The sequence below is a fragment of the Vipera berus genome, assembly GCF_964194415.1.
Source record: "Vipera berus genome assembly, chromosome: Z".
NCBI classification, from domain to species: Eukaryota; Metazoa; Chordata; class Lepidosauria; order Squamata; family Viperidae; genus Vipera; species Vipera berus.
The window spans coordinates 35,959,943-35,983,924 of record NC_138205.1 but is presented as its reverse complement, the minus strand read 5'-3'; the positions used below and the strand labels follow the sequence as shown (position 1 = coordinate 35,983,924).

The following is a 23,982-nucleotide window of genomic DNA, read 5'->3' as shown; positions in this document are numbered from 1 at the left end:
AAATGGCTGTCTGAGGAAGCTTTGCAAATAGCTGAGGAAAGAAGGGAAGCAAAAGGCAAGGGAGAAAGAGAAAGATACACCCAATTGAATGCAGAATTCCAGAGAATAGCTAGAAGAGATGAGAATAACAGTGTAAAGAAATAGAAGAAAACAATAGAATAGGGAGGACCAGAGATCTTTTGAAGAAAACTGAAGATATGAAGGGAACGTTTCATGCAAAGATAGGCATGATAAAAGACCAATATGGCAGGGACCTAACAAAGGCAGAAGAGATTTAAGAAGAGGTGGCAAAACTACACAGAAGAACTGTACAAGAACGAGCTTAATGTCCCAGATAACCATGATGGGGTGGTCACTGACCCCGAGCCAGACATCCTAGAATGTGAAGTGAAATGGGCCTTATGAAGTCCGAGCAACAACAAAGTTAGTGGAGGTGACAGTATTCCAGCTGAGCTATTCAAATTCTTAAAAGACGATGCAGCAAAAGTGCTACACTCAATTTGCCACCAAATTTGGAAAACTCAACAGTGGCCACAGGATTGGAAAAGATCAGTTTACATTCCAATTCCAAAGAAAGGCAATGCCAAAGAATGTTCAAACTATCACACCATTGCACTCATTTCACTTGCTACTAAACTTATGCTTTTAGTCCTACAAGCTAGACTCCAGCAGTATGTGGATCGACAACTACCAAAAGTACAGGCAGGATTTCGAAGAGGCAGAGGAACTAGAGATCAAATTGCCAACATAAGCTGGATCATGGAGAAAGCTAGGGAGTTCCAGAAAAACATTTACTTCTGCTTCATTGACTATGCTAAAGCCTTTGATTGTGTGGATCACAATAATTTGTGGCACGTTCTTAACGAGATGGGAGTACCAGACCACCTTATTTGTTTCTTGAGAAAACTATATGCGAGTCAAGAAGCAACAGTGAGAACTGGACATGGAACCACTGATTGGTTCAAAATTGGGAAAGGAATCCGGCAAGGCTGTATACTGTCGCCCTGCCTATTTAACTTATGTGCAGAGCACATCATGAGAAAGGCAGGGCTAGATGAATCAAAAGTTGGAATTAAGATTGCTGGGAGAAATATCAACAACCTAAGATATGCAGATGATACCACTCTAATGGCAGAAAGTGAAGAGGAACTAAAGAGCCTCTTGATGCGGGTGAAGGACAGTGCAAAAGTGGGCTCCAAGATCACCGCAGATGGGGACTGTAGCCAAGAAATTAAAAGACGCTTGCTCCTGGGGAGGAACGCTATGGCAAATGTAGAAAGCATACTAAAAAGCAGAGACATCACCCTGCCAACAAAAGTGTGTATAGTCAAGGCCATGGTTTTCCCAGTTGCAATGTATGGCTGTGAAAGTTGGACCATAAAGAAAGCTGAGCGCCAAAGAATTGAGGCCTTTGAACTATGGTGCTGGAGAAGACTCCTGCGAGTCCCTTGGATTACAAGGCGTTCAAATCGGTCAGTCCTAGAGGAGATCAACCCTGACTGCTCCTTAGAAGGCCAGATCCTGAAGTTGAAACTCAAATACTTTGGCCACCTAATGAGAAGGAAGGACTCACTGGAGAAGAGCCTAATGCTGGGAAAGATTGAGGACAATAGAAGAAGGGGACGACAGAGAATGAGGTGGCTGGATGGAGTCACTGAAGCAGTAGGCGTGAGCTTAAATGGACTTCAGAAGATGGTAGAGGACAGGAAGGCCTGGAGAACTTTGTCCATGGGTCGTGATGGGTTGGACATGACTTCTCAACTAACAACAACAACCAAAATCTCCTTAAAACAGTGGATAAGTAATCACTCCAGCCACTGCCTTTTTCTGCCTGCAACGTTTGGGAATTCTCTCACAAACATCTTAGCCAGACGGCCCCTTTGCTTCAGGTTGCGTATTTCCACCTCAGCTTGCCAGGTTTGGGACTCAACCTCAAACCTGGCTCTCAGCTTTTCTACGAAAAGGTGCGTCCTTATTGTGGAGTTTGGTCACCCACTTCGCAACTTCCCCTTCTATACTTTCTGTCACCATGTTCACCATCACTCTCTCGTCAGGGTAGTTAAGAGCATAGCGATTCAAAGTTGGCTCTGATTGGCGGTGGATCCACATGCTTTGGAGGCACCCAGTTTGCAAGGACCTGGTACTGAGGCCGCAGTTGAAGTTAAGTCCTTTTCTGGAACACTCTCGGTTGCCCAATTGAGCTAGCGGCTTGCTGAAGGCGTGGGGGGCTTCGCCTGGGTCCTTGCTTGATACTGCGGCCAGTTTGGGGAGTAGGGAGGCAGTATGATTTATAGAAACAAGACTCGGGCTTCGGTGGGTAGGAAGCGACTACGTTGCCCTGGCCTTGGCTCCAGCTGAGACTACATAGCATGTGATCGGGGTTACTTCCCTGATGTCCAGCTGGTCAAATTTCTCTCATTCTTTTGACCGAGTGACCATGCAACGTCGTCAAGTACTCCTTTTTTTAGAAGTTTTTATTATTATTTTTTCCATACATGCAATAATAATTTTTCAACCAACACATATTTAATTCCTAATCCTTTATTCTTTCTTCTAGCCATTGATAAAATAAGTCCCAAGTTTGGTAATATTGTTTCTTCTTTTTCTTTCAGTCTCATAGTCAATCTGTCCATCTCTGCACATTCTAGTATTTTTTTGATTATTTCTTCATCTGATGGCATTCCTTCATTTTTCCAATATTGCACTCTTGCTGCTGTTGTGACATGCAAAATCAAATTAGGCTTTGTTTGTTAGTCTTTTTTGGCATTATACCTAATTTAAAAAGTTCAGGTTTAAAATCTACATGTTCTTCCAACATCTTTTCTAGCCAAGTATGTATCTTCTTCCAGTAATTCTTTACTTTATCACATGTCCACCAAACATGATAATACGTGCCTGACTTATATTTACATTTCCAACATCTATCTGACACATTTTTAAATATTTTTGCTAATCTTGCTGGTGGCAAGTGCCATCTATAGAACATTTTATATAAATTTTCTTTATAGGAAGTTGACATTGTCAGTTTGTAATTTCTTTCCCATAAATTTTGCCAATTTTCTAATTATATCCAAAAAATTTCGCCCATATTATCATGTTTCTTTAACTTGTTTGCTTTCCATTTCCAAAGTTAATAAAAATTATACATTTTCTTAATTTCTCATCTGAAGTTAACAATGTCTTATCAAACACCATTTGTTCCTTATAAAATCAATATAGTTTAACATCTTTATCATATTTATTTATTTATTATTTAAACTTATATACCGCTCTTGTCCCGTAGGACCCAGGGTGGTTCACAAGGCGATTAAAACAATATAACAGTACAAAAGTTAATAACAAATTAAAATAAATTAAACTATCCTTAATTAAAATCTAAAACCCTTAACTCTAATTAAAAAACCCAATTACAATAGGTTAAAAATTAAAAGTTCTCAGTCCTGGCTGGAAAGCTCAAAGAGCCAGGTCTTCAGGTCCCGGCGGAACGAACGAAAATCTGGGGCAGTAGTGAGCTCTACGGGTAACTCGTTCCAAAGGGCAGGCATGCCCACCGAGAAGGCCCTCCTTCTGGGTGTTGCCCTCCGGCAATCCTTTGCCGGTGGCACCCTGAGAAGGCCCTCCCTGTGGGAGCGCACAGGACAAAGGGAACTTGATGCCGGCAGCAGGTGTTCCCTCAGATATCCCGGACCCAAGCCATTTAGGGCTTTATAGGTCATCACCAGCACCTTGAATCTTACCCGGAGGGCAACTGGAAGCCAATGCAGCTCGCGGAGCAGAGGTGTTACATTGGAGTATCGGGGAGCCCCCATCACAACTTGCGCGGCCGCATTCTGCACCAGTTGAAGCCTCCGAGTGGTCCTCAAGGGCAGCCCCATGTAGAGAGCGTTACAGTAGTCTAACCGGGAGGTCACGAGCGCATGAGTGACTGTGCGCAAGGCATCTCGGTCCAGATAGGGCTGCAACTGGCGCACCAGGCGAACCTGGGCAAAAGCCCTGGTCACGGCTCCTATATGATCTTCAAAACTGAGCCGCGAATCCAGGAGGACACCCAATATCTAGTTTGCATTTTTAAATGTGCCTACCTTGATGGCTTGATGTCCTGATTTTCCATTTCTTGTTTAGATTTTAAATTCCCTTAACAGTTTTGAATATATATGTCCAGATTTTTTCAAAGTCCACCTAATTTGGGTGTACGAATGCTTCCATAGTTGACAACCACCCTGGAATTTTCAAGTATATTTGACTTTTTATTTTTTCCCATATTGTTAATAATGCATTTCTTATATAATGATTTTTAAAATATTTGTGAACTTTATTTTTCTCATATCATAAAAAGGCATGCTACCCCAGTTATAAATCATGCCCCTCCAGATATAACAACCTTTTATTTCTAAGATTTATTCATTCTTTTACCCATGTTAATACTGATGCTTGATAATATAAAACCCACTCTGGTAAATCAAATCCTCCATGATTTTTTTGCATTGACTCTTGAATCAATTTTAATGTAGTTTGCATCTTATTTTGGGTGGTGCTTATTTTCTCACACTGCAACATTGTTTCAATGGATCCCTGAGTTGTTCAGCTAGGTGTTCCAACAGAGGGTGCAGAGGAAGTCTTTTTCATAAGTCTGGTGATGTTTGATGTACTCATTTTTCCAGCCAACTGTCTTAGGGTAAAATCCAAACTATAAAAGGAGCCAACTACTTTAGGCTAAATCCAGTATCTCAAGGAGAAAAAATACAATGCAGCAAGCCGGGGAAAAAAAAAGCCAACTGTCTTAGGCTAGAATCCAACCACAAAGAATGAGCCAGCCGTTTTAGGCCAAATCCAACTCCTCCAGTCAGGTCTCAGATGTAAAACATTCGCTGTCTCCAAATAACTCCTGTTTAGTTATATCCAGAGTCAACAAATATAGTTATAAGCAGTCTTTTCACTTTTAGACTCAAACAAAGGCACTTTTTTTACACCAGGTGTTGTCTCAAGGTCAAATACTTTCAGTCTTTTATTATTTAATAATACTGTAATTTCTTCTTTCACCACTAGATGTCCTTGTACACTTTTATCAATATCTGGTTTTAAAAGATTGTTACAAAGTTTTTCTTTTAAAGTTCTTTATACGTTATGTGCCCTTGAAATTATATCAAAAAATTTTTTCCATCTCTTGTAGATTAGTCTTTCTTTAAATCAATCTGAGTTCAATTTTTAAAAGTTCCTTTGTATTCCTTAAAAATCTTCCCCCTTTGTAGTTGCTCACTGCCTTTAAATCTTAGTCCTTCTGGGGTCTTTACTTTCTAGCTCTTCCCAGTCAAGGGATCAATGTTTATTAGTCCAAAAGGAAAAGGAGAAAACACTGGCTCACCCAGTTTCAGCACGCAGTTGACAATCAGCTATTTGGCAGAGCGCTGCAGCTCCTCACTTTTCTTCCGGCTGGTGATGATTTGGGCTGCCTGGGCTCACCCGGCAGCCTTTCTTCCGTCCTTTCAGAGGGTTTCTTCAGTCCGCCTGGACCAACTGCCATCTGGTCCGGACTCCTGAGGCATTCCTCCTCCTTCGTTGCCCCTCCAGGGCAACTTTCCGACCCTTTAGGGTGGCAAGGCAAATCGAAATCGGGCTGGGAAGCCAGAGCCCCGGCTTCTCGTAGAACGCCAAACTGGAAGTACTGCATCGTCAGGTACTTCCATTCCCAACCAGCCAGCCTCTTCACCCTGCGCTTGGGCATAAGGGGTAGAGTCATGGGTAGCGATCAAGGGAAACTCAGCCTTGATAGCCTTGAGATCTTCCTTAGTGCAGTAAAGGTCTCTACAAGCTAGAGCTTCCTCCCATATCACTGGCCTGTCAGATTTGTCCGTACAGATTTTCAGCCATGCTCTGGTTAGCGGGGCTCCGTCCATAGCCTGGGCGGCTGTCCAAATTTACATCGGCAGATGTAGCTCTGGGATTGGCTGCTGCTTCCTCATTTTTCTCCATCCTGGAATCTTCCCTGAGTCTTCAGCAGTCTCCCAAAAGAATTGGGTAGTGGGTCGGGGTTCAGGATCCCGGGGATCACTCAACACTAGCTTCCTATGTTAGAGCAGCTCTTTGGAGAGTTGATTTAATGTCAACATTCCGACTAATGAAACCACATAAAGCAGAACTCTGAGGCTTGAAGGTTCCTCAAAGCACATGTTTATTGGATATATAATATTGACACAGTCAAAAGTGAAACCAATTCTGAAGTTTCCCTAGAGATTCAAAGTAACTAAAAGTAACACTCCCCTCCCCTCTACGATTCAATAAATTATGCTACTGAATAAAATCAATTTATTTGGTAGCTTCTTCATTTCCTGCACCTGCGGGAATAACCTTGGTTCCCATGGAACTGCTCAATGTTGTTGACTAGCGATACAAATAGCCATACTACCTCCCCCTTCTCCCCTCATCTATGTGGCAACTCAAAACGAAAAAGACGGCTTCAGCCAGGTTTGTTTGAGAAGTTGACACTTAGGCTGCAAATTGCCCCCTTTATATCACAACTTTAACAATTTTTGCCTATCATATTTCTTTTTCTGCAATGTTTGTTCCCCATTATTTTTCTAAAACTCATTTCCTTTCTAGTTAGCAAGCTAGTTGGTTTCCACATCTATTCAGGGGACAAAGATGTGTCCCTACTATAGAGTAACTTTTCTTGACCTCTGATTGTATGAAGTTCTGCAGAAGAGTGTCAATCTAAGTGGCATATTTAAATGGCTCAGTTCAAAGCAAATACCATTACTGAAATAAACAGAAGATGATTTGGAAATTACTCCTATAGCCATTATATAAACATAATGTTCCATCTATTGGCTCTGCTGTAAAATGAATCTTACAGCTGCAGTACTGGGAAATGTAGCCAAATTTTGGTGTCAAACCCCACACCCTCCAACTAAGTGGCAAATATTCTTGTGTCTTACTCATTGGCCAAGTACTGAGAAGCTGAGAGGTTTCTAATTTGGCTTCTCTGGTCCTAGTTTAGACTAGAATATGACAGGGAGGAAGAAGTCTAATATCACTTACTATTTGTTATTTTTCTTTTGTTTTTTGCAGCTCCACAAGCAGGCTGATATGCAGGAAGAGAAGAACAGAATAGAACGTGTACTTGGTGCAATATCACAACCAGAATTAATACAGAAAGTTCTTACTTTTGCACTTTCAGTGAGTAAAATGCTACATACTAAGTTTATATCCTGTGCACTGAAAGCAACAGAAGAATGGAATTGGGAATTTAGTACCATTTTCAGCATCCTGAGGATACTGCTTTCTTTCTTATTTCCCTTAAGTACAGGTGAAACTCGAAAAATTAGAATATCGTGCAAAAGTTCATTTATTTCAGTAATGCAATTCAAAAGGGGAAACTAATATATGAGATAGACTCATTACATGCAAAGCAAGATAGTTCAAGCTGTGATTTGTCATAATTGAGACTGCTGACCTGACAGTTGTGCAGAAAACCATCATTGACACCCTCCATAAGGAGGGAAAGCCTCAAAAGGTAATTGCAAAAGAAGTTGGATGTTCCCAAAGTGCTGTATCAAAGCACATTAATAGAAAGTTATGTGGAAGGGAAAAGTGTGGAAGAAAAAGGTGCACAAGCAGCAGGGATGACCGCAGCCTGGAGAGGATTGTCAGGAAAAGGCCATTCAAAAGTGTTGGGGACTTTCACAAGGAGTGGACTGAGGCTGGAGTCAGTGCATCAAGAGCCACCACACACAGACGGATCCTGGACATGGGCTTCAAATGTTGTATTCCTCTTGTCAAGCCGCTCCTGAACAACAAACAACGTCAGAAGCGTCTTACCTGGGCTAAAGAAAAACAGACCTGGTCTGTTGTTCAGTGGTCCAAAGTCCTCTTTTCTGATGAGAGCAACTTTTGCATCTCATTTGGAAACCAAGGACCCAGAGTCTGGAGGAAGAATGGAGAGGCACACACTGCAAGATGCTTGAAGTCCAGTGTGAAGTTTCCACAGTCTGTGTTGATTTGGGGAGCCATGTCATCTGCTGGTGTTGGTCCACTGTGCTTCATTAAGTCCAGGGTCAACGCAGCCGTCTACCAGGAGATTTTGGAGCACTTCATGCTTCCTTCCGCAGACGAGCTTTATGGGGACGCTGACTTCATTTTCCAGCAGGACATGGCACCTGCCCACACTGCCAAAAGCACCAAAACCTGGTTCAATGACCGTGGGATTACTGTGCTTGATTGGCCAGCAAACTCGCCTGACCTGAACCCCATAGAGAATCTATGGGGCATTGCCAAGAGAAAGATGAGAGACATGAGACCAAACAATGCAGAAGAGCTGAAGGCCGCTATTGAAGCATCCTGGTCTTCCATAACACCTCAGCAGTGCCACAGGCTGATAGCTTCCATGCCACGCCGCATTGAGGCAGTAATTGCTGCAAAAGAGGCCCAAACCAAGTACTGAGTACATATGCATGCTTATACTTTTCAGAGGTCCAATATTGTTCTATGTACACTCCTTGTTTTATTGATTGCACGTAATATTCTAATTTTCTGAGATTGTGGATTTGAGGTTTTCATGAGCCATAATCATCACAATTATGACAAGTCACAGCTTGAACTAACTTGCTTTGCATGTAATGAGTCTATCTCATATATTAGTTTCCCCTTTTAAGTTGCATTACTGAAATAAATGAACTTTTGCACGATATTCTAATTTTTCAAGTTTCACCTGTATATATTCCTTAGAGCTAACATATAGCAGAGCTCGATATCCAAGAAACAAGAGATATCTTGAACGGCTATTGGTGTTGCAGTTCCCTTTTCCAGTTCTTTGGTCCTTCCAGCAACCTAGCAAGACCAAAATAAATTATGCAGAGAAAGCTTGATATATCAGGTAGATGAGACAAAATAACAGAATCGAGTTGTAAAAATGAAATAACTGTCCTGTTTCTTTTACATTTCACATTAATTACATTTTTTAAAAAAATCTTCATCTAAAGTTGCCCCAAAGGAGGTTTGGTCAGCTAAGGATCTGATACCATTATCCTCTTAAGCAGAATCAGGGAGCAATGGTTTCCATAGGCATTGGAACAGAGGAAAGAGGCCAGCATTGAAACCTGTAGGGTGTGGCTGAATCTGGATTAAGCACAGGCAGCATTAGCTGTATCAATCCTTTGGCAGCCTCTTTTCTTTTTGAAAGGCCAATTTCAGCAGGACTAGGCAGCAGCAGCAGCCCTTCAATAGTCAGGATTGTCATAGTTGCCAGGAAAAGTGGTTCCACACTATTCAAGCTGTTGAGCCTAAAGTGAATACATAAATTGGATCTTTCTGTTCTCCATAGTTAGAATAGGATGGGAAAAGCAAGACCTACCAAATTTGGTGATATGTCAGATGACTGTGGGATGATACCGATAGAAAACCAGAGATGTAAAAGATAAATTTAATAAGTCCCAGCATATTAATTCAATGCTATGCAAAGAGACAGTTTTGTCTTCTATACTTATACAAACATGTGAATTCCAGGTGTTTTATGCCTGGCCTTACAAAGTGAGGCAGCTTCAAAATTCAGTGCTGTGCCATACTGAATCAACTTGTTGAGAACCAAAACTGTTCCAGAACAAGAAAAAAGAGAGGAAAACCACTTATGTTATCCCAGGAGTTCATACAAATCATATCTTTCTTCAGTGTCAACCTATTTTTGAACCTCTTCATAATCATATGAAAGGTTGCCTGTAGACAAGATAGATGCTACATGAAAGAGAAGGAAGGAAAGGGAAGGGAAGCAAGGAAGAAAAGAAAGAAAAAGAGAAAGAAAGAAAAAAAGAAAAAAAAGAAAAAGGATTACATGTGAGAATAAGAAAAAGATGCAGAAAGAAGGGGTCCTGGCTAGGCAGCATCAGAAAAAAGAGAAGGTCAAAAAAGCATCCTGTACTTGGAATCCTCAATTTCCTCAATCCCGTCAGGAAACAAAGGAGACAGATCATAAGACTGCCAAGCAAAGTAGCCCAACCTTTGCATTGGGGGCTGATGCCAGCAAATCAGGCATTCCTTGAACTGATCAGGAATTATGTGACTACAAACATCAGGCTGATGGAATGAGGAGCACATTTCCAAAAGAGTTCAGTGCAGGAATTGTGGTGCAGATTTTACTTAGTGAGTGTTTAGGGTGGAAACAGATCAAGGGTCTTCAGAAAGAAGTCATGTAAGTAATGACTTGGGCAGGGAAACACATACACTCAATATCAGCAGAATACATAAAGGAATAACTGAATTACTTTGAGATTTCAAAAAGATAGTAAACCTCATCAGACAATGGACCACAGACAACTGAGATACTTCTTTTGTCGACATTTCAAATCAACAGAGCAGAGGGGGTTGATGTTCTGGTAGTACCATGGCTAGATGATTGCTCTATACTTTCCGCCAACTCTAGTACTATCCAGAGTGGTGTGCAAGTGAAGATTCTCAAGGCTCTATTCTGACCTGGAAGAACATGGCTCTTTACTCTATTGGAAATGAGCAAAGAGGTCATGTGACATTTGAAAAACTAGACATTTTGCCTCAAGGCCTAATTCACCTAGATTCCTGCTGGTTACATCTTTGCTCTTAGAAATTAAATGGGAACATTTCTTGAATTTCAGGCTTTCATCATGACAGTAGAAACCATGTAGGTTTCTAGATGCCTAGCCACCACCACTGTCTATCAACTGATTTGAAGAGTGGTATAAAAGACAGAAATTCGTGGCACCATCAGATGTCCCTGAAATATTGGAATTTCTATAAGCAAATAGAAAACAGCAAAATTACTATACAAGCAACTACCTTGGGCTCTGACCCCTGACTAGGTGAGGGGCATGCCTTTCTGGCCACTCTCGTATGTCTGCCTTCCTCAGAGGCACATGTCTTTGTACTCCTGGTCATCCTCTATTTCTCTTTATGGAATTTGCCATTGATTTTTAGGACTCTTGGAACATATATTCTTTCTGTAAGAGGAGAACTCTTTGCATTCCAACAAGACAAGATACTAATAAAGCCAAATACCTATTTTATGCCCAAGTTTAAATTTTTCTGAGCACCAGAATTGATGGTCTCCCAATTTCTGCTAGACCATACCCATTCTGGAGAACAAACCTGGTACAAATTATATAAGTGCAATATACTAAGAATATAATTCAAATCTTCTGGACTTTTCTGCTTGAAAGAGATAAAAATGAAACTTTGATGTTAGGTTTTGATGATTAAATAGATTGTTATAGAAATAGCTAGTACTTACTTTTGTATATAAAAAGTTGATATTATAATTTTATCATATAACTTACTCCACCAAATGAAGTTGAAAGTCATTGTTTTCTGGGGTTTTCCCTTTTTCTCACTCTATTCCGTCTTCCTTTTCCCTTACCCTTATTGTCTTAATTTTCACTTGTATTTTATATGTCAGAGAGGAAGAGAGAGAGAGGGGGGGGGGAGAGAAGATATTTCCTGGATGATTATTTATTTTATAGAATCAAGTCAGCTTGGTTTACTACATTTCTTATTTCATTTACAGGAAGAGGTACGTCCCCAAGACACAGTATCTGTCATTGGTGGAGTTGCAGGAGGTAGCAAGCAGGGCAGAAAGGCTGCCTGGAAGTTCATCAGAGACAATTGGGAGGAACTTTACAATCGCTACCAGGGGGGATTCTTAATATCCAGACTAATAAAGGTATGCACGAAAAGTCTTGGCTACGGCAATAAAGCTATTTTTTTTTAATTCACACCAAATCTATTATGCTCTGTGCTTCTTTTTCAGCTATCAGTGGATGGATTTGCAATTGACAAAATGGCTTCAGAAGTTAAGGTAAGACTATTTAATCAATATCTTTGCTGCTGGCCTTCTGATTTACATGCCAGTGATTGGAATGATTCTTTTCCTCAATTGCACCATCTTCACTGAAAGGGGGAATTGGAGTAAGGGAATTCTAGCCCTTGACCCTCTAGCATTGTGTTCTCTGACTTAGCACGTACAGCTTTAGATACTTAAACTACAACTTCTATTATCCCTGACCAGGCTATCCAGGATATATGGGAGTTGCATTCTAAATATCAGATAGTTATTAGGTTATTTAATCAGCTAGAACGCTGGAATTTTCCGTAAAGTTTGGAGTCATAAACCATTGGCTAATTACTGCCACAGTCATTGTGGGATTTAACCACATGTGAGAGTTTTTAGGAAAGTGAACATGTGAAAACTTAGTTTGGATTAAAATCAGAAAAAATCCTGATGGAGAGAAAATTCAGCAGCTTGGTAAATTTCATCTTTCGAAAATCATTCGAGAATCAAGCAGCATATAAGTTTATTGTTAGTATTACACTCATCTCAATGAGCTTTATATACTGCAGTGATATATAAGTTTTAAGGAATATTTTTTATGATATACATTGATTTTGCTAAAATCTAAATCTAAATAATTGACTTTTTGGTAATAAATTTAAATATAAGTGATCTGTTCCCACCCTTGTTCTAAAATAATGAAGTTACAGAACTACAGCTACTAGCAGTCCTGCACTGTGGGCAGTGATAAAGGATGCTGCGAGTTATTTAGCAATATTTGGAGAACAAACATTATCCAAAGTACACTTTGCCTCAAAATGTAGCTGAATTATTCTTTCATATTCTGTAAGAAGAAGTGGAAATGGAATTTAAGGTTTTTTTTAAAGTAGAATAATAAATAGCTTTCCTGGGATTATAGAAAAACAATTTCAATTCCTCAGTAATGAATACCTTGTCTTTTCAATTATTCTGTTAAAACACAGTTTTTTGGAACTAAAAGGAAGAATGCAATGCAATACAAAATATACTGGTGATTCAGAAAAGAAAGCTTTGGAGAACTCTGTTACTCTGTTCCCCCTCTAGACTGTACTGTTCTGGGAATGGTTCAAGCACTTTCCAGAATAAGTTTCCCAAACCTGTTTGAGATGTTTGCTTCTGGTTAAGGAAATTCTTCTGCAAATCACCAAAATGCCCAGAATTGCATAGTCTAGAGGAATTGAACATTCCAGAGTGGTCTAGAAATGTCTTGTGACATTTTCAAGAACACTTTGTTCCCAAATGCTACACCTTGCATATCTTTGCAATGTATAGTCGTGTAAAAAAATAAACTCCACTGAAATTTTAGACTTTTTCAGTATATTTCAATTTACAGATATTTGATCATTTCAACAATATTGATGGATATGGATAAAGGGGATATAATATAATAAATATAATTCACCATTTACATTTTGTAGTCTATTTAAAAAGACTGTTAAATAATTTCAAATAAGTCATTACACTGGGACAATTTCACACAACTGCCAAGTTATCCAAACCAGACCAAACTAGCAAGTTCTACATGAGAGCAAAATGCAAGATGCCCCAAAAGCTCTAAAAAAACTCAGAATTTAATCACATAAGCCACAAGTAGCTGTCATTAGGATTAATGTTGAAATGAGTCAACATGAGGTCAATGACCATATCATTAAAAGAAGCTGCACAAATTATGTCTATATGAGAGATGTGCCAGGAGGAAACCTTTGTTGTCCAAAAAGATAATCAGGGCAAGACTAAAGTTTTCTGCTTAATAGTTAGGCAGATCACGATTTCCAAAACAATGTGATGTGGGCATATGAGGCAAAGATAGAGTTATTTGGTCCCACTGCCAGAAGATGTGTTTGGGGAAAATCATTCAGCATTTAATCTGAAGAACCTTATACCAATTGTTAATGCATGGTGGTCAAAATGGGATGCTTTGCTGCATCAGGGCTGGACAGTTCATCATAAAAGAATCCACTATGAGTTGTTCATTATACTAGAGTGGCTTGAGGTGAATGTGAGTTTTTTTCAGAAGATTGAAGAGCAAGTGAAAGTGGACCTTGCAGTATGATGACTTTAAACATTCGAGTAAATCTCCCAAGAAATGACTGAAAAATGGATAAAAATCCACCCCATCAATTATAAAAAGGATGAGGTTGTTCCTTCCAAAGGGGGTAATACCAGGTTTAAAGCCAAAAATATATTTAATTTTTCTTCAGAAGGAAATCGTATAGCTATTCATTTTTTGTGGAATAAATTATTGCAGAATTGGTTTTTCATAGTTTCTTTCTGCAATTACATCACTTGTATATGGTTTGAATGAAGATAAAACATGTTTTAAAACACTTTGCATGAAGTGCACTTGTTTTTCCACATGATTTACAAGTATATAATTGCAAAAAATATTCTTATCTTAATGAAATGTAGATTCTGTTCTGCTGTCTTTGACACCAAAATGCTACACATAACAGCCTCTTGTTTTTGTAGTTAGAATCTGCTCGTCCCAATTATTATATGTTGTGGAATTAAGTCCCTATATTCTGACTGATTCATCCATATGAAGATCTCATCGGATGTGATAATCCCAGAAAATGTTATTTCATTTCATGTAGGCTTTTTTTGAGAGTCATCCAGCTCCATCAGCTGAGCGTACCATACAGCAGTGCTGTGAAAACATCCTGTTGAATGCTGCATGGCTGAAGCGTGATGCTGAAAATGTCCATCAGTACCTCATGCAACGCAAAGTCTCACCAACTGCTGTGTGAGCCCACTCTCATCCACCTCGGACATCCCAGCTGCTGCGGCCCAACTGCCTCAGCGTGAGGAGGAAAAGCTGCTATTCAACAGTTGAATAATGGCCAAGGAAATTGGAGTTTTTTTCTCACACCAATGGGGACTGGACATTGAATGTAGTATAACGGTTCCTGCTCAACTCCAGAACTAAATTCTAATAAAAAAATTTTATCAAAATTTTAGCAACAAAGAAAAAATATACAACCATCCTGTAAATATTATAGTAATAAAATAGAGCATAACAAAACTGTGAAACGTCCTTAAGGCTTGTCAGTGATCAAAATATTTAATACACTCTCCCCTTATACTTTCTGATGATTTTTTAACCATTCCTTTCCCTTTTTTCTAAAAAACGAAAGAAAAAGAAACCAGAGGTTTCGTGGCAATTTGAATGTTATAGCAAGTCAAGGGCAGTAGTGGGTTTCGCCTCTGAGCGCATCTGAAAACACACTGAAAGGCAGCAAAAGCACTTACAAGTTGTGTGGAATGGTCCAATTATGAAAGACAGCTCGGTATAACTTAAGTGTAGTCCTTAGCTGAAGGTTCTAGGAAAGAACACATGATCTGGTTCAAATTTTGAAAGCTTATAAGACTCCCTTGTTTCATATTTTGAGAAGGAGAAAATAAAATATTCCTTGTCTGTCTTTTCTCCTTTTTTGTTTCATTTGCTAATACTCTCAAAATTGCAAACTTGTATAGAAACATGTTTCTCAGCCACATTAAAATGAAATTATTCCCCCATCCCCTTCTGTCTTTCTACTTTACTCCTGCATGCAGATAAGATTTAGTATTGTAATTGGATCTTTCTGAGCCACTGTAAGGTCCCACCTCACTGAATGCATAACCCAATAGTTTGAAAAAGGCCTTCTCTTTCAAAAACAAAACATTGCCCTAACACCTTGTGATTGTAGCTTTCCATTCTACTGTATTTGGTAATGTTTGGTAATTTGATTCAGAAGCCTTAAACGTACACTAGTTGGCATGATGATAAATATCTAAGGTTTCTGCCATCAGTTGCTTAAGAAAGTAGCATGTTACTGCTTACCAATTTCATATCCAACATCACTCCTTGCTCAAATGTTTACAGTTCCCTTTTTTAAAATACTTTTTTAAAAAATTCATACCTGGCGTGGCTTTAATTGTTAATTGGAGAAGGTCATCAGACACTAGATGTCAAATTGCTTCTCTGGAGACACATTTTTGTGCTATTGTTTTAAATGACAAACAAAAGAAAAAATTAAAACAAGTTGGCGTTAATAAAAAGGAAAGTCAATGTGAAATTAAAGAGTCTTGGTTTTGGTGTGTGTATATTGGCAAAATGAGATTTTTATTTTTTTGTACACAGCCTCTATACATGACCATGGTTGTGAAACAGTTGAAATGGATTGTGATATATGAGTTTCCCTCTTCATTTTTAATTACAACTGCATTTTGGTGTGTTTTTCTTCAAATTTGGAAATGGACCTGGGCTTAGTTCAGGACAATGTACTCAGCATTAACACATTTGACTTGCTGGGCCACTTCCTACATAGGCCCATTGTTTTTCTACAGCTTACATCCAATGCAGTAGAACTTACTATAAAAATCCAAAATTGATTATTCCTTGCCCTTTTTAATTACAGGGGGGGAGATATTTGTGAATTTATTTTATGCAATTCATGTTCAATACAGGGGAGTTTATATATGAGGGCCATTTAGATTGGATTCAGACATAAACTTTAGTTATATTTAGATCTTACTGAAATACATGGTACCTGTGGCTATCATGTGCCATTGATTTTGGTGGGACTTAGTCAACTAAGCATGATAATAGTCCTTTAACCATTTTTTAAATATATATAAATATAACTTAATACAAAAATGTGGCTGAAAAACCATCTTAGATTTAAATTTAGACCAGCTATCTTTCAGGTCAGTGTTCTATATAGTTAATCTATTCTGGCTCCCAACTAAAGTAATTGCTGACTGTTTTGCAGTCATTCTAGGGGAAATGAATCTCAGTTTCTGCTGCTATTCAGTGGTGTGTGTATACAGCTATATTGTAACATTTTATGAAACTAGTATTATGAAAGCCCTAACCTTTTAGGATAGAACATGTACACATTTTAGTTCAATATGATCGCTACAAGTTGATGTTTTACTTTTGATGTATTGAAGACAATATTCTTAATATATGTTGTTCACCACACACATAATCAAGCAAAGCATGATTAGGAAAGTTTCTGTTTAGCTACTTAGTTTTTCCAAGGCTTAAGGAATTGAGAAGAAGGTTAAGTTTATGTTGAAGTATAGGGATTTCTTGAGATGTAGTTTCTATGATCTCTCAGCGATAGGACATTGTTACTTTAAAATATGACAACATCCTGGTGTGGATATGACAGAAAACTCTAAATTCTTTCCTCTCCTTTTCAGCTGCTGTTTTTCACATAGTTCTGAAACATGTACATTCTAAGTTTACTTTCTTAATGCTTTAAACTGGTTGTACCATACTGAAGTATAACATGGTAAAAATAGGCCAGGTACTGTTTGTGGCTTGGATCCTAAGAAATAAAGAAGTGGAAGTAAAAGGTGTGTGTGTGTGTGTGTGTGTGTGTGTGTGTGTGTGTGTGTGTGTGTGTGTGTATATATATATATATATATATATATATATATATATATAGGTCTAGAGTCTTGGGTTTCTTCCCACGTTCCTTTCATCTTCAGAAAGTTGTGGCGACGTTTCGACGAAATCCCATCCGTCATCATCAGGCCGGAGTGTTCCTCCTGCTGCTTTCAGGAGCAATGCGTGGTCTGTCTGTTCCTTTCCTTCCAACAGACAGACCACGCATTGCTCCTGAAAGCAGCAGGAGGAACACTCCGGCCTGATGATGACGGATGGGATTTCGTCGAAACGTCGCCAAAACTTTCTGAAGATGAAAGGAACGCGGGAAGAAACCCGAGACTCTAGACCTACACATACAGACACCCGCGAGAATCTACGAAAACATATATATTTTACATGATATATATATATATCATGTAAAATAAGTAAAATAAGTTAACAGGGCTAGAAAAATAAGGGTGGGGAGGAAAGTCCAACCCTGAGAAAATTAAAATGTGACAGAAATCTAGGCTATATTTGCCGATGTCGTTATTTAAGTGTCTTCTATTACCCTTAACCGCCCTTCAGAAAAATTCAGATTTTTTAGCCACCAGATATTTGTCTGCCCTGGATAATTAGCTGAGCCTCACTCTTGTTGGGGGGTTGATAAGAGACTTAGCTGCAAACATTTGTTCCCATGTGTTTATTAGTTAGTCTTCTTAGTTCTAATAGATAAATGTTTAGATATATAAGCCCTAAAATGCTGCTATACTTTCCTGTTTTAGTCTATGGTTTCCAGTACATTACTGTTTTCATAGTCTTCATAAATCATATGGAGATCTTCTCTGCTTCTTCTGGGTTTTCCTTCTTCCATGCTGATCTCTTCTAGAATGTCAAACGGAAGATTTTTGGTAGTTTTTCTTTTGCAAACTATGCTAGACATATTTTTAACTTGAGCTGTTAAGTTCAAGATAAACTTATATATCACATTATTTAGATACTGTATTTTTTTTCAAAATATGTAAGTCAACCATCCTGCTGAATAAAGAACTATTTTAGAAAATAGCTAAAAGATGTGGACATAAAGCATAATGATTGCTTAAGCTTTGGATTTTTTTGGGTTGCAGTAATTTTAATTTAAGAAAGAATGCAGAATTCTGAAATATATCTTGTATACAGATATTTTCTCCATCATTAAATTTCTATTTTACTTTGCATAGAGCATTCATCTTACATCATCTCCCCATAAATTTACTTTCTTCCTTGTCCAGCCTCATACTAATAGTGCTGAGCTCTTATTGCCCAGAAATGAGTTCAATATTACATACAGACACATATTCTTTATTTATGAAAGAAAAAAATGGTTTCCAAGGGGTTGCTTTAGATCACCTGCTCCTATCTTCCCAAGAGGACAGTCTGGCTTCCTGGAGACAATTCCTGAGCATAAATTGTACCATTTGGCAGAAGGTAAAATAGTTGGAGCCAAAACTGTAATACTGATATTCTTAAGTTTTACTACTATAATGCTAACCCAATGCACCACTCAAAAGAATAACCAAGGAACTTTGCTGTACTAAATTTTCCTAATATCTGTAACAGAAAAAAGCCAGGATACATCAGGACATGTTTGTTTTACAGGGCAGCTTTTTGATTATCCTGCTCAAAATTGTATTTTAGATCTATGAAAAAAATAGAGAAACTAGTAAATCCCAAATTACGGTTGGAAAGAAATTCTTTTTTTTATTGAAAAGTTTTACAATACATTTTTAACAAAACAAAACCCCTCCCAACCCCCTCCCCTCTCCCCACCCCTCCCCAACACCTCCCTCCCTTCCCCCTCCCCGACTTCCCAGAGCTCAATACAGGGTATAAAAATACAAACAATCATAATCTACCTTATGCAAACAACAATAAACTATTAAATCTATCGCACTTTAACTCTTATAAAATAACTACAAGCAATATAAATATCACATCAATACTTATTCAAATGCTAAATGAAACTTTTTAGTCCCATATTTATTCTGAATATAATCAATCCATTTTTTCCAGTCCACAATATATCTCTGTTGCGAATGGTCTTTCAAGTACGCTGAGATCTTTGCCATTTCCGCCAGGTTGGAAACTTTTAAAGTCCATTCTTCTATAGTCAGCAGTTCTTCCTTCTTACAATATTGCCCAACTAAAAGTCTTGCTGCCGTAATTAAATTCAACATCAACTTAGTGTCCACAACAGTAGTATCAGTAATAATGCCCAGTAAAAACAATTTCTTGAAATGCATTGTAAATCTATTGAAGTGTACTTCTAATAGTCTCCAGGTGTATTAGATTGCAGTAGTTTTCAAACTATTCAAGAAAATAATACTCAACAAGTATAAAATTTTCATTATCATTGCCACAGAATAGATGAGTTAAGTAGCTTTTATTAGGTAGCATTTACCTGATTTTTTTTTCTTAACTGTTCTTGATAAATGAAGGAGCAGAATTGCCTCAGCAAAATTGGAAAGGATGAGAAAGATCTTGTGTATCATTCAGTATATCTTTGTATTACCAGAAATAACCACTTTGAACAAAAGTAGCAAATACACCAACCTTGATCTGGAAGTAATGAAAAACTCTGCAACCAGCTTACCTTTCAGTGGATATCAACTTTTGCAGAATAGTGTTATAAATCTTAGCCTACTCTTAAGTACGACAAGTGCCATTGTTTTCTCACAAATGCAGAGACTTGTTTTTTTCTGATCAACCAAGTGTTGATCCATTGGTTGTGACAGGAATTGACCGACTGGCTTGTTATTTGAGCCTGATGTGGGTTGAGAGAGTGACTCGTCAAAGCCATCAGCTAGCTTTCATGTTTAAGATAGAACAAGAACTCACAGTCTCTTGGTTTCTAGCTTTAAGCGCTTAGTGTCTTAACCACTAGATCAAACTGGCTCTTCATTCTGAGTATGACAAGTGAATTATTAAAAACCATGTGTTTAAAACAAGTCCAGATGACATATATAGAAAATAAAAGCAAACAAACCTGGGAATAGGTAAGTGAATATGGATGATTATATACATGACTTGAAAAACAAATATTTTAAGCATATAGCTATTCCTCAAGATACGATTGTAATGAAGCCTGGCCATTGCAGTCACATGTCGCAACCACCATTAAGGAAAGCAGCCTCCCTTAATCTGTTCTCCCCGATGTAGCCATTAAACACAAGAGTCATTAAACAGCATGGGATGCCTTGGGGTGAGGAAGGCCTATGCTGCCCCTGACCTTCCAAGGCTACCCTTATCCCTTTCTCGCCTCTCAGGGTCCCCATAGTTCTTCCTTCACACCCATTGAGCAAGGGGAGATCAGTCTGGTTGGAGTTTGCAGCCATTGGCAAGCAATGACAGATCAGGCTGGCATTTGCAAACTCCAGCAAGCGAGGGGAGATCAGGCAATCTAGCCTTGTGGCAAAGAAGGTGTTATTCTTGTATAGGTGGCTCCCTTTTTATGGAAGCTCCATAAACTCCATAAACAAATGGAATTTCCTTTAAAAAATGCCCCCTCATTAAAAAAAACCACAATACAATATTGCAAGAATAGAACCTGTTGCAAAATAACCTGAGTTAGCTACCAGTCTGACTGTAAGAGCTGATTCTATATCAAGTGAATGCCTCTTTCAAAATCTGCAAAACAGAAAGGTAAGTTGGGGGTTCCTGGGCCCTGGAGCAGGCTAAGTCCCCCCCCCCAGTCCTTAGGTGGGGAGATAGCTGGAGGCTTGAAACGCCAACCAGCTTAATCTCCCCTTGTTCACTCTGGCCAGCCTGATCTCCCTTGCTTGCTGGGTGGGAAGAAAGCTGGAGGCAAGTTCCAGCTGATTTGCACCCACTACAGCCTCCCTAATTTCCCTTAAGTGGATGAATGGCTGCAGGAGCCCACCAGGGTGGGTGGGTGCGTGCTGCAATAAGGGAGAATGACTGCTGCAGCTACTATAACTTTGAAAACAGGTTGTAAGTAGTTTTTCGGAAGTCTGTTATAAATTAAGGACTTCCTGTTTTCAGTATTTCAACTCAAAACATTTGTATGTACCCAGATAATTAATTCTAAAAATGTGTGATATTTTAACTAAGAGATGTTGACCAATGTTGAATACATTTAACTATAAATGAAAGATTCTTCAAAATTTATAGCTGTTAATCAGCTCAAGTAGATAGACTTACATAACAATCTAAAATGGATCCTATGCTTTGCAATACAAACCTAATTCGTAGAGGCAGGAATTGAATCAGTTACATGAAACTTAGAAACAGAAAAGGTCTAATATTTTTCCCTATCTGCAAAATCATAACAAGATACTGCTTTCTTCCAATTCATATCCTCATACCTCAGTAAAATAACTAAAATTATAAAATGAGTATTTGCTGCTCAAATGTGTGGACACTGAAGGAAGGGCCAAAAATAAAAGGAAAAGATGGTTCTCCCCTACCTCTTAAGGACTCTTAATAGGATTATCCCAGCTCTTCCTTATGGAAACTTGATTATTTGAATAATATCTGGGCATGCTTCTGAAAACACTCATACAATGATATATATGTGTGTACAATATTAAGCACCAAGTATAATGTAAAAATTACATAGCAGCCCCCCCTGAAAGTATTACAGAGGCAGAGATCCAATTCCCATATTTTTATTAACCTATATAATTTCTTAATTATGCTTTATTTAAAAAAGTTTAAAGACCTTTTAGCTAAAAATTATCCTAGCACATGTCTTTATAACAGAAAGGTTATAATAATAATAATAATATTTGCATTTGTATACCGCCCTTTCCCTGAGGACTCATGGCGGTTTACAGGGAATTAAAAATCAAAACATACAAAAGTTAAAACCAATTTAAAAAGCATTAAATTCACCCTGTACATTAAAACCCCAGTTAAAATTTTCTCCTCAGCCTGGGCCCGAGAGCTCAAAGAGCCAGGTCTTCAGGCCCCGGCGGAATGATCGGAGGTCGGGAGCAGTCCTCAGCTCTACTGGCAGCTGGTTCCAGAGGGCAGGCGCTCCCACTGAGAAGGCCCTATCCCTGGGTGTCACCCGCCGGCAATCTCTCACCGGCGGAACCCTGAGCAGACCCTCCCTGTGGGAGCGCACTGGGCGAAGGGCGTTTGATGCCGGCAGCAGGTGTTCCCTCAAATAACCCGGACCCAGGCCATGTAGGGCTTTATAGGTGATAACCAGCACCTTGAATTTCACCCGGAGGGCAACCGGAAGCCAATGCAGCTCGCGGAGTAGAGGTGTTACATGGGAGTATCGGGAAACCCCCATTACAACTCGCGCGGCCGCATTCTGCACCAGTTGAAGCCTCCGAGTGGTCTTCAAGGGCAGCCCCATGTAGAGAGCGTTACAGTAGTCCAAACGGGAGGTCACAAGCGCATGAGTGACTGTGCGTAGGGCGTCTCGGTCCAGATAGGGACGCAACTGGCGCACCAGGCGAACCTGTGCAAAAGCCCCCCTGGTCACGGCTCCTATGTGATCTTCAAAATTGAGCCGTGAATCCAGGAGGACGCCCAAGTTGCGAGCCCTATCAACGGGGGGTAACACCTCACCCCCCATCATTAGAGGTGGAATAACTTGGTTAACCCGAGACGCCGATATGCACAGCCACTCAGTCTTGGCGGGATTGAGACGAAGCCTGTTTCTCCCCATCCAGACCTGAACCGCCTCCAGGCACCGGGACATCACGGAGAGGGCATCACTGGGTTGGTTCGGGGTGGAAAGAAAAAGTTGGGTATCATCAGCGTACTGGTGATACCCCACCCCAAAACCACGAATGATCTCGCCCAGCGGCTTCATGTAGATGTTGAACAGGAGGGGCGAGAGAACCGACCCCTGAGGGACTCCACAAATGAGAGGCCTCGGGGCGGATCTCTGCCCTCCCGTCAACACCGACTGCGAGCGGCCCTGGAGGTAGGAGAACCACCGTAAAACGGTGCCTCCCACTCCCAACCCCCTGAGACGCCGCAGCAGGATACATGAACTCTAAATAACCCTGCTTTCCCAAGATTAGATTTGGTGTAACCTTGTCAGCCTTTTGCAAAGTACTAAAAAGCTGGATGTGTTCCTAAGCATGAGGGTGGGAAGCTAGGTGACTGGAGCACTGCCAATTCTAGATTCTAGAATTGCATATTATTGCATATTATTTCTACTATAATACTCCAAATTTATCTGTATTTCCAAATACAAGAATGGCCTAAAAATCACATTTTAAAAAAAATATAAGTATACCTACGTAAGACTCAAAATACTTTCTTCAAAATAATGTTCATAACTGGCAGTGCCTTGCTTTAAAAAATATTAAAAGATGGAGGAGAAAATAGGAATTAGAATACTGTTGTATCTGGAGACCTTGGTGTTCCTGAGCTTGGTTGGTTGTTTGCTTTGTTATCAGACTTCGTAACATCTTCATTGCTAGAAGGGAGTGGAGAGTGGAACTACTCTACTAAGCTCAGAGCACCAACGACTCTACAGTTTATCCTGTAAGTGACGCACTGAGACATAAAATCCTTTGATTGTTCTCTTCCCTAGTATAAAGGTTGCTTTCTGGCTTAATTAACCCTGCACAGTTTATTTAAATACAAAGTTTTTGAAACCGTGCGTTCTTTTCGACCTGTCAGCCCCATGACGTTCGAGTCACAATGGCCAATCAGCGTGGGAAGGAGGGAAGGCGGGCGTTGGCCGGTTGAAAAGGAGCGGTGGAGGTCTTCATCCGCCTTGGCAGGAATTGGATTGCGTGAGCACGCTGCATACGCACAAACGTTACGTGCC

General features: G+C 39.5%; 1 protein-coding gene across 2 annotated transcripts in view; it reads left to right on the top strand.

The window, feature by feature from the left end:
* Positions 1–15,243, top strand: part of NPEPPS (aminopeptidase puromycin sensitive) — a 123,770-nt gene extending 108,527 nt beyond the window's left edge. The window contains exons 20-23 of one of the 2 annotated variants that reach the window (XM_081344831.1): positions 7,066–7,173; positions 11,522–11,677; positions 11,765–11,812; positions 14,419–15,243. In XM_081344831.1, coding sequence (XP_081200957.1) covers positions 7,066–7,173; positions 11,522–11,677; positions 11,765–11,812; positions 14,419–14,571 — 465 coding nt within the window. In that variant the 3' untranslated portion in view covers positions 14,572–15,243. Of the gene's footprint in view, positions 1–7,065; positions 7,174–10,616; positions 10,821–11,521; positions 11,682–11,764; positions 11,813–14,418 lie in introns of those variants that run through there. The other variant, XR_014028582.1, reaches the window with a different exon arrangement.
* Positions 15,244–23,982: the final 8,739 nt, after the last annotated feature.